The 10,993-nt window shown below is 37.1% G+C and overlaps 2 protein-coding genes across 2 annotated transcripts; one reads left to right on the top strand and one right to left on the bottom strand.

Moving 5' to 3' along the window:
* The first annotated feature begins 210 nt into the window (after window positions 1–210).
* On the top strand, window positions 211–1,275 carry LOC133879315 (uncharacterized). Its single transcript, XM_062317872.1, has 3 exons — window positions 211–654; window positions 784–988; window positions 1,088–1,275. Exons 1-3 carry the CDS (start codon window positions 211–213, stop codon window positions 1,273–1,275), a joined length of 837 nt encoding a protein of 278 aa, XP_062173856.1.
* A 4,523-nt stretch (window positions 1,276–5,798) lies between these two features.
* LOC133874995 (putative calcium-transporting ATPase 13, plasma membrane-type) lies at window positions 5,799–9,263 on the bottom strand. The gene has a single exon (XM_062312962.1). The coding sequence runs from the start codon at window positions 9,094–9,096 to the stop codon at window positions 5,980–5,982; it is 3,117 nt and encodes a 1,038-aa protein (XP_062168946.1). The 5' UTR covers window positions 9,097–9,263; the 3' UTR covers window positions 5,799–5,979.
* Between the last annotated feature and the right edge of the window lie 1,730 nt (window positions 9,264–10,993).

The raw sequence follows: 10,993 nt of genomic DNA, 5'->3' as shown, positions 1-10,993 counted from the left end.
TTTCTCTTTCTGTTATTCAGTTGTATGAGCTGGATCCTAGCTGTTTAGTTTAGTTCAGTTTAGTTGGATCCTTAGTCTTAGTATAAATACTTTTCTCTCAGTTGTATTATTCACTTACGCACATTTATCAATACAAGCAGAGATTACAAAGCTCTCAACTCTTTCTTCTCTCTAGATTTTCTTTACCAATCTTTCTTTCTAAAAGTCAATATGGTATCAGAGCAACTGTCAATGGCGTCTGGCTCTTTTTCTTTTGCTTTCTCTGATTCTTCTAGCCCTTATTATCTTCATCACGGGGACAGTCCCGGTTCCGTTCTAGTCTCTCAAGTTCTTCAAGGAGATAACTATCACACTTGGAGTCACTCGATGATCATGGCTTTAACAGCCAAGAATAAGCTCAAATTCATCAATGGAACGCTGAAGAAACCATCTACTGAGCTTGAAGATGAATTTCATCCATGGAATCGCAGTAATAATATGGTGTTATCCTGGATCCTGAATTCGGTGTCCAAGGATATTGCGACGAGTGTGATCTACATCAATTTGGCCGAAGACATGTGGAACGATCTCAAGGATCGTTTTTCACAGAAGAATGGGCCTCGAATTTTTCAATTGCAGAAGGCAATTTCTTCTCACTCGCAACAGAATCTCTCTGTCAGTGAGTATTATACTCGACTTAAGGGGTTTTGGGACGAATTGAATAATTACAGGCCAATTCCACAATGTTCTTGTGATACTCCGAGAATTCTTGCTGATCACTCTCATTAGGATTATGTTTTTCAGTTCCTCATGGGACTGAATGACAGTTTTGCTCAGATTCGAGGGCAAATACTTCTTATTGATCCATTGCCGTCGATCAATAAGGTGATTTCTTTGATCGTCCAGGAGGAACGGCAGCGTGCCATTTCCGTAAATCCTGTTCAAGTTGAAACTGCTGCCTTGATGACGAAGACTTCTTTACAGTACCAGAATCAGCCAAATCGATCTGGTAAACCGCAGTTTCGCAAATAAAGACCTGTTTGTACTCACTGTGGCTTGCTCGGTCACACGGTGGAGAAATGCTACAAACTTCATGGTTATCCTCTAGGATACACTTTCACTAAGAACAAGCAGAGTTCTTCTTCAGCAAATCAAGTTCAAGAAGCTGATCAGTCCTTTCAAGTCCCTCAGTTGTCCATATCTCAGGAGCAAATTCAACAGTTGCTAGCTCTAATCAAACCTTCAACTTCATCTACTGAAGCTTCACCTTCCGCACATCAAGTCGTCAACTCTTAGGATCATTTGTTTTCAAACATGGGAGGTAATTCCATTCCTTTTTCTTTTGCTTCTTTCCTTTCGAAATTGAAGCATTCTATGGTTCATTCTGTGACCTCTGCTTCTATTTCTACTTCTTTGGATTTGAAGCATTCTGTATTTTCAACATCACATATATCATCTCATATTCCATCTAATAACCTTCATTCTTGGATAATTGATACTGGTGCTACTGATCATATGATCAGTACAGTATCATTATTCACCTCTGTTACTGCAACTATTTCCTCTCGTGTAAAACTACCAAATGGCAATTATGCCATGGTTACTCATATTGGTACAATTAAACTTTCTGAACATCTTATTTTACATGATGTTCTTTGTGTTCCTTCATTTTCCTTCAACTTGATTTCAGCTAGCAAGTTGATTCAATCTCTCCATTGTTGTCTAATTTTTCTTGCCATTTTTTGTTTCATACAGAGTTTGTTGGATTGGGTGACGATTGGAGTGGGTAGACAGCAAGGTGGTCTCTTCTACTTGCTGCATAAACCACGTTTACATTCTGCACAGGTTTATTTTGCTTCAATAAAGAATGCTTCTAATGACATATGGCATTATAGGCTAGGTCATTTGTCACATTCTAGAATGAAATTGTTAGAACATTTCATTCCTTTTGTTCCCTGTACTTTTGATTCTGTTTGTACAGTTTGCCCTCTTGCAAAACAGCATGAGCTCCCTTTTCCATTTAGCACTTCTGTTTTACAGGCCTCATTTGATCTAATTCATTGTGATCTGTGGGGACCTTTTAATGTGAAATCTCATAATAATACTAGTTTTTTTTTTTACGATTGTGGATGATTTTAGTCGTTTCACTTGGGTTTTTTTGTTACACTCTAAATCCCAAACTCGTTCTTTCATACAATATTTCTTTCATATGGTTGAAACTCAGTTTCACACCAAAGTTAAATGTTTACGTTCGGACAATGGAGTTGAATTCAATATGGTCGATTTTTTTTATGGCTAAAGGAGTTATTCATCACAGATCTTGTGTTGAAACTCCTCAGCAAAACTCTATTGTTGAGCGTAAACATCAACATCTTCTAAATGTCGCTCGTGCTTTGCGTTTTCAATCACATCTTCCTTTGCATTTTTGGGGAGATTGTGTCCTCACAGCTGTTCATCTTATTAATAGACTTCCGACCCCTTTACTCTTGAATAAGTCTCCTTATGAGATATTATTTTCTAAACCTCATTCTTATTCACATTTGCGTGTCTTTGGCTGCCTTTGTTTTGCTTCCACTTTAACTAGAAATTGTCATAAATTTGATTCTAGAGCTGATCCATGTTTGTTTTTAGGGTATCCAGCTGGTATTAAAGGTTTCAAGTTACTTAACTTGCAAACTAAGTCCACTTTTATCTCTCGCAATGTGATTTTTCATGAATCCATTTTTCCTTATAAATCCTTATCTGATTTTGTTTCTCCAAATTTTAATCATTCTGTTTTACCTCCTTCTTTTTCTGATTTTCCAGATTCTTGTTCTCATCCTATTTCACATAATTCTGATATTTCTAATTATGTTCCTTTAGCAAATACAGATTCTGTTTCACATTCAGTTCCTGTTTCTTCTTCATCTATTCCATCCCATGTTTCAAACTCAGATTCTATTTCTATTTCTTTAGATCGTACACCTTTAGATATTGTTGATCCAGTTTCTGTAAGAAGGTCTACTCGTGTTAAATGTAAACCTGGTTATTTGCAACAATACCACTGTAAGCTTGCCACTCACTCATCATCTTCATCCTCTCCTGACGAACAAGGTATTCCTTATTCTCTTTCTTCTTGTATTGCTTATGACAAACTATCATCTGCTCATAAACATTTTTGTCTTAGTCTTTCTTCTCATGTTGAACCCAAATATTTTTACCAAGCCGTTAAATCACAGCCTTGGATAGATGCTATGCATGCTAAAATTTCTGCCCTTGAACTTAATAATACTTGGACAATTGTTGACTTACCTTCTCATAAACACCCTATTGGTTGTAAATGGGTTTATAAACTCAAATACAAAGCTGATGGCTCTATAGAGCGTTACAAGGCCAGACTTGTTGCCAAAGGTTACACGCAGTGTGAGGGTTTGGACTATTATGATACGTTTTCTCCAGTTGCTAAACTCACTACTGTGAGAATTTTACTTGCTGTCGCTGCAGCCAAAAATTGGTTTTTACACCAATTAGATGTGAACAACGCCTTTTTACATGACGATTTACCTGAAGAGGTCTATATGACTCTTCCTCTCGGTTTTGATTGTAAAGGGAAGTTCTTACCTTCTGGTTGTAAACAGGACACTTCTAAAGTCTGTAAACTGAACAAGTCCTTGTACGGTTTAAAGCAGGCTTCGAGACAGTGGTTCTCAAAATTTTCTACCACTTTACTTAATTCTGGTTTTACACAGTCTCGTTTTGATTACTCATTGTTTACCCGAGTTCAAGGTTCTTCTTTTGTGATTTTATTGGTCTATGTTGATGATATTATCTTGGCCAGCAATGATTCTCAAGCTATTTCTCAGTTGACAGTTTATTTGAACAACCAGTTTAAGTTGAAAGACCTCGGACCTCTTAAGTTTTTTCTCGATTTAGAGGTTGCCCGAAGTGCTCAAGGTATTTCTGTTTCTCAAAGAAAGTATACCTTAGAGATTCTTGATGATTGTGGTTTACTCGCTTCTAAGCCTGCTAGATTTCCCATGGAGTCCAATTTAAAGTTATCTCAGTCTGATGGTGTTTTACTTGAAGATCCTTCAGTTTTTCGAAGGTTAATTGGTCGTCTTCTCTACTTGACAATCACACGCCTGGACATTTCCTATGCAGTGCAGAAGCTTAGTCAGTTCATGGCTCATCCTAGACAGCCCCATTTTGATGCAGCTTCCAGAGTTTTGAGATACCTTAAAGGGTCTCCTGGTCAAGGTCTTTTCTTCTCCTCTTCTTCTACTTTTCATCTCAAAGCATTCTGTGATTCGGATTGGGCAAGATGCCCGGATACTCGTCGTTCAATCACTGGCTTTTGTGTTTTCTTGGGTGAGTCTCTTATTTCCTAGAAATCCAAGAAGCAACATACCATTTCTAGGTCTTCAGCTGAGGCAGAATACTGGTCCATGGCTTCCACAGCATGTGAAATTGTTTGGCTTCTCTCTTTACTTAAGGATTTCAGGGTTGATCATCCACAGGCTGCATTACTTTTTTGTGACAGCAAGGCTGCCCTTCACATTGCAGCAAACCCGGTTTTTCATGAAAGGACCAAGCACATTGAACTTGATTGTCATCTTGTGCGTGATAAAATCCAAGGAGGCATTCTACGGACTCTTCATGTTCACACTCAGCATCAAGTTGCTGATATTTTCACTAAGCCTTCAGCTTGGGGTCCTTTTCAATTGCTCAAGTCCAAGATGAATGTTATAGATATATTCCCTTCATCTTGAGGGGGGGTATTACGATATATTTTTATCAGTTTAGCTTAAACTAAATTTGTTATTTTAGTTTTAGCTTGTTAGTTAGTTTCTCTTTCTGTTATTCAGTTGTATGAGCTGGATCCTAGCTGTATAGTTTAGTTCAGTTTAGTTGGATCCTTAGTCTTAGTATAAATACTTTTCTCTCAGTTGTATTATTCACTTACGCACATTTATCAATACAAGCAGAGATTACAAAGCTCTCAGCTCTTTCTTCTCTCTAGATTTTCTTTACCAATCTTTCTTTCTAAAAGTCAATATAGAACATGGACATTATGAGTTGACATTTGTAACTATACCAAGTTGTCAAAGTACCATATAGTTGTGGGTTTTATAGTACAACTGTCAAGGATTCTAGATGCATTATATTTCGGAGGAGCTATTGTAGCTGACCAGCTCTTTTCTAACTTCCTCAAGTTGATGAATCACTGGTATGTTACCAGTGTTTTTCTTGGTTATGTAAGTTATCTTAAAAACCTACTACTTAATTGATTATCTAGAGACTAATCAACAGAGAATCATCCTCCAATATCTTTCTCTTTCTTACCCAAGCAACATAGGAGAAAGCCTTCTTAACCAAAGAACAGAGTACTTGGCTGAGAAAACAAGCTTATCAAATGTCGTGTTCCAATGGGCAATTTATGAGCTGGTGCTTTGTTTAGGTGGAAATCCCTAGAGCTGTAGTGCATACGCTTAAGTGATACTATCCAATGGTATTGTTGTGCACTCATTATTATCATTATGAATGGTTTAAACCTTCTACTTTGTCATGTAATCACCTGATTTGAACCATCACAATTGGAAGCCTCGATATGAAATGTCATTCATCATTATTGTTTTCACTCTATTCTCACTTTCGTCCCTAAAGTTCGAATTTCTTGTAAAACTTGTAGTGATTGTTGTTAGTCTTCCCAAATATAAGTTATGTTTTGTACTTGCCTCTGGCTTGCTGTTAATAAAAGGCGACAGAGTTGTTCAAGATTGTAACTACAAGTTGCATTCAGGCAGACATTCGTAAAAGATATTGAAACTACCCTCCATGTATGATAAAAAACAAGTGAAAAGAATTGTATTATTGAAAATCTGACATCAATACGTACATATCTGATCAGCTATTCAATGAGAGAACTAAATAATTATAATAATGATAAGCTATACAACGAAAGAATTAAAGAATTATAATGAGAACCCAGATATTGAAGAAAAGCTCATGGCAGACCCATGGTCATATCTTTTTCATCTTTAGGTAGCTAAGAAATGGTCTTTGTGGAACAGGTATCCACTTGACAATCCAACCGATTGGCCAAGATAGTGCTGCAATTCCAATGCATGCACCCCATTGTGCCCAATTCAACCTCTCTGTATCTGCAAACTTCTTCAAAAACTCTACCATGACCACCTGAAGAACAATGGTTATCACAATGATCCCCAAAAATAATCTATTCTTGTGTATCCCCTTGAAGACGTTCTTCTTCTCGAGCTTCCTTGCATTGAATTCATTGAAGACTTGGCAAAGAACAAAAGTATTAAAGATTAAGGTGTCGTTTACCTTCTCAGACACACCAAAGATTGATTCACCTTTGAATTGCAGAGTCAAGAGGACAGCTATTTGATATGAAGCTTGGGCTAAGAGGTTTCTCCACATAATGTTGGTGATAAGTGGCTCTGTCCGCCCCACAGGTGGTTTATCCATCAGCTCCTTGGTGGGTTGCTCTGTTGCAAGAGCCAGAGCACCCAACGTATCCATAATCAAGTTCACCCACAATAATTGCACTGCTGTTAGTGGAACTTCACCAGCTGAAACTGCTGCCACAAAGTTGATCACAAGGGCAGCAACATTTACGGTAAGTTGAAATTGGATGAACTTCTGGATGTTGTTATAGACACATCTTCCCCACTTCAGAACTGTGGCCACAGACGCAAAATTATCATCCAAAATGACAATATCTGAGCTTTCCTTGGCCACCTCGGTGCCTTGAATCCCCATCGAAAGTCCTATATCAGCTTCTTTTAGTGCTGGTGCGTCATTTGTGCCATCGCCAGTAACTGCAACCACATGTCCCTTTTGTTTCAAGCATTCTACCATCAACAGTTTGTCGAAGGGAGAGGACCTTGCCATCACACAAATTGTATCAACTTTCTTCAATCTTTCCTCTGGTGTGTAGTTTCTGAATTCCACGCCTTCTACTACTGCTCCACTGACCATGTCTTGACCAGGCCTGAGTATCCCACACTCAGTGGCTATAGCTTTTGCAGTGAAAACGTTGTCTCCAGTGATCATTTTAACGTTCACACCAGCATATTGGCAATCTTCCACAGCTTTCTTCACCCCTGGACGACATGGGTCCTTAAGTCCCACTAGTCCCAATAGGGTCAAACCATCTTCTTCTAGCTTTTTATGTTCTTGCTCATTTTCTTGATCTCCTGAAACCTGTTTATGCGCAAATGCAATGCACCGGAGGCTGCTAGCAGCCATACCTTGAATAATTTGCTCAAATTTCATCTTTTCAGCATCATCCAGATCTTTTACAATTCCAGAAGCATCATAGTAACTTGAACACATCTTCAGTATCATCTCTGCAGCACCTTTCCAGTGTACATGGATTGAGTTGTCTACCTTTCTGCTCATAAGGACTCCGCTTCGTTTCTTCTGGGAATTGAATGCTTCAACGAAAAGAATCATACAACTTTGCATTAGTTGCTCCATTTCCATGTTTAGCTCCAGAACAGCCCATGAAAGAATTGCTTTTTCAGTGGGGCTACCTGAGAACTCGATTTCAGATCCTGAATTAGGCTTGTAAACACTACCGGTTGTGTTCAGAGCAACTCCTTCCTGGACCAATTCAAGAACGTATGGAGCAATTGATGAGTAAGAACCTGTTGCAAAAGTTTCTTTCCCTAGCCAAAACTTTGTCACCTTCATTTGGTTGAGCGTGAGAGTGCCTGTTTTATCAGTACAAATGGTGGTGGCGGAGCCCATAGTCTCACAGGCAGAGAGCTTTCGCACCATTGCCTGATCAACCATCATTCTCTTCATGGAATAAGCAAGTGTGAGGGTGACGGCTAATGGCAAACCTTCTGGAATTGCAACCACAACTATAGTAACTGCAGCAGCTACAATCCCCACCACAGCGTTCACTATGTCATCAACCTTGGTCTTGCTGCCATTGAATTCTTTATTTCCATTGTCATCTTTTGTATTTCCTGTGAAGTAGCGAACCAACAAGACTACGAGAACTAGGAAAGCGACTAGCAAACCAACTTTACCTATTGATGAGGTTAACTTGTTGAGGCGAGCTTGTAAAGGTGTTTGTTCGTTTGAGTCACGGCTGATTGAACTCATCATCTCGCCCCAGGTTGTGTTCATGCCAACTGAAGTGACAAGCATCCGAGCATAGCCATCGACCACCTTAGTACCAGAAACCAAAAATGGATTACTGCAATTTACTTCTACATGGTCACTCTCCCCTGTCATGCTGGATTCATCCACTTGCAATGAGTGGCCGTCAAAGAATAGCCCGTCGGCTGGAACTTGATCTCCAATCTTTAAGCAAACGACATCTCCAACCACAATTTGAAATACTGAAATATGTTGACGCCTCCCAGCTCTGACAACATCAACTTGGATATTGTTGCTGACTTTGGATAACTTTTCAAATTGTCTGTTTTGCCTGAAGTTGCTTATGGAAGAAACAGCAATGACTAGAAGTATAGCAACAAATATGCTCCCACCATCATACCAACCTTCTTTGATTCCTTTCTCTTTAATGCCAAAAGCAAGTGAAAGAGTTGCACAGCCCAAAAGGATGAAAATGGTAAGATCCTTGAAGGCTTCCACTATGAAATGGAAGATGCTCTTTGTAGGCGGAGTTTCATATGTGTTGGAGCCAAAAGCCTCGTGTCGGTGAGCAATATCTTCAGCATCGCCTTGAATACCAAAATCAACATTGGATTCAAGACTGGATGCTACTCCATCAACCCCTCCAATGTTTTGGAGCGTGTCAACATTTTTCTCTTTCAGAAGTTGAAGGAGACTAGTTTGATCAATCTTGAAGCTTTTGTCAGGTTTGAGATCAACAACGGTGAAAGATGGACGCTGACTAGTTTGATCAATCTTGAAGCTTTTTTCTGGTTTGAGATCAACAATGGTGAAAGATGGACGGCGTGAAACCTCAAAATGTTTGTTTTCGGGTAGAGAGACATTGAAAAACGACAGTAGAGTTTTAGAACAATAGATGGTGACAAAAGCGGAGCGCCATCTCTTCTTGGGTTGGTTAAGGGTGTTTGGTGCATGGAGTAAAGACACAATGCGCTCCAAGTTTGATAGGACAATGCTAGCCATTAATTGGTTTGCAAAGCACAAGAGGGGAAGGGTAGTAAAAGAAGCAGATCGATCACTATAAAAGATGGCTCAGGGGAAAAGAAAAAGGCTTCAGTGTGAAGATGAGATATATGTAAATTAAGTAATGGATAGATGGAGAAATATTTGGAGGGAAATGGATAAAATAGTCAAAGACGTTGGATACATGATAGTCTTCAGGGTTCTTCGTTTTATAGCTACGTTTTCATCATGTGGCCGGGTGCGGTGAAATTTCCTGTTGAAATTTCCTTGTGGCTTCTGCGTCGACGCTGCGTTAGGAGAGACGGTCTTTTAATTAATATACGCGCATGAGTTGACTTAACATGTGCGCTTGGGTTAAAGTCCAATTCAAATGTCAGGCTATCCGTTGCGCCACGCAAACGGAGTCGGGAATCTTCTCGGTTCACAAGGAACGGATGAAGTCGGGCAAGCAGCACACGGGCTTGTTTGGTAAGGGAAGGGGGAAGGAACAGAATTTGGTAATGAGAGTTAAAATTGATAGATGTGATAAGGGGTAAAAAAAATTTGTATAAAAAAGTAAAAAAAAAAAATTTGTATTGTAGTGAATTTTTTTATTTAAATAATAATAAAAAATTATTAATGTTATATAAATGAAATTTATTGAAGTTAATTATTTTTAGAATAAGTGAGGTAAACAAGCCCAGATGTTAGCGCGAAAATATATCACTCTTTCCTGAAACGGAGACAATATCTCACGTATCCCAAAACGTAAATTAATGCAAAATTATGAATTTAATGATTTAATCGTTATTCCAACGGAATCAATTGAATGCCCAACTTGTTATACAATTTTACGTCCTTGATCTATCTCAGAGCATTCTGGCTTAGTCAATTTTGCTCGGCTAAAAAAATATTCCTCCATCCAGTTATACAGATTAAATGCAAAATGCATTTGTGATGTACATGTGAATATATATATATATATATATATATATATATATATATATATATATATATATATATATATATATATATATATATATATATATATTATTTGTTTATTTTTCTTTCACTATGTCTTTCTTTCATTTTTCACCAGAACTCATTTTCACCATAATAATATTCTAATATATCTCTCAATCTCAAAAATTGTATTCAGAATATGTCTATATGACAAAATTTATATTTGTCATTTTAAGGTCACACCCATGCAAACCACCTCTGATGAGAACAAAAAAAATTTGATGACTTTATAGCAAATAATTATTTTAAAAAAATGATTAATCGTTGAAAAAATGTTTTAGAATTAAGATAAAAAAAAATGAAAAAGAATATTTAAATGATATAGTGAAGTAATAGATAATTGGATATATATATATATATATATATATATATATATATATATATATATATATATATATATATATAGTACCTTTAAAAATTAAAACCCATTAATTAAAATAGAAAAAGTAGATTTTTGTTAACCATTTTATATATAAAAATGTATAAGTCATTGAAAGTGCTCTAAAAAATGCATATAAAAGGATTGTATTTAACTGGAAGAAATGAGGTTATTTCATTTTACTTTACTGGAATGCAATTTTGAAACAATTGCAATCACTAGATAATCTTTTTTTTTTTTTTGACAAGACTAGATAATCTTTCATTCATTAACTTTTCTTTCGATAGCCAAAAACTTCATTTTCAAGAGTAATAAACTGTTCTTATGGTTCTATAAAATACAGACTTCAAAATTTTGTAAAGTAATTTGTAATTTAAAGCGGTGTTCAGAATTTGCAATATTCACATTATATTCAGACATTATTGTATTCCATACAACAAAACTTATTATATATAAATGGAAGACTATTTATTTAAGAGATGGACAGATTCATATTTATTTTGCTCTCCAAGAGTT

This window comes from Alnus glutinosa, chromosome 1 (assembly GCF_958979055.1).
Source record: "Alnus glutinosa chromosome 1, dhAlnGlut1.1, whole genome shotgun sequence".
In the NCBI taxonomy this organism is placed as follows: Eukaryota; Viridiplantae; Streptophyta; class Magnoliopsida; order Fagales; family Betulaceae; genus Alnus; species Alnus glutinosa.
This window is presented reverse-complemented; position numbering and strand designations above follow the sequence as displayed.

Bases quoted from the DNA above. Each gene is read 5' to 3' on its own strand.
- LOC133874995 (XM_062312962.1), bottom strand. From the start codon at position 9,096: ATGGCTAGCATTGTCCTATCAAACTTGGAGCGCATTGTGTCTTTACTC.
- LOC133879315 (XM_062317872.1), top strand. From the start codon at position 211: ATGGTATCAGAGCAACTGTCAATGGCGTCTGGCTCTTTTTCTTTTGCT. The intron at 655-783 runs GTCAGTGAGTAT...TATGTTTTTCAG, and splicing joins ACTCGCAACAGAATCTCTCT to TTCCTCATGGGACTGAATGA. The intron at 989-1,087 runs GTAAACCGCAGT...GTTATCCTCTAG, and splicing joins GAATCAGCCAAATCGATCTG to GATACACTTTCACTAAGAAC.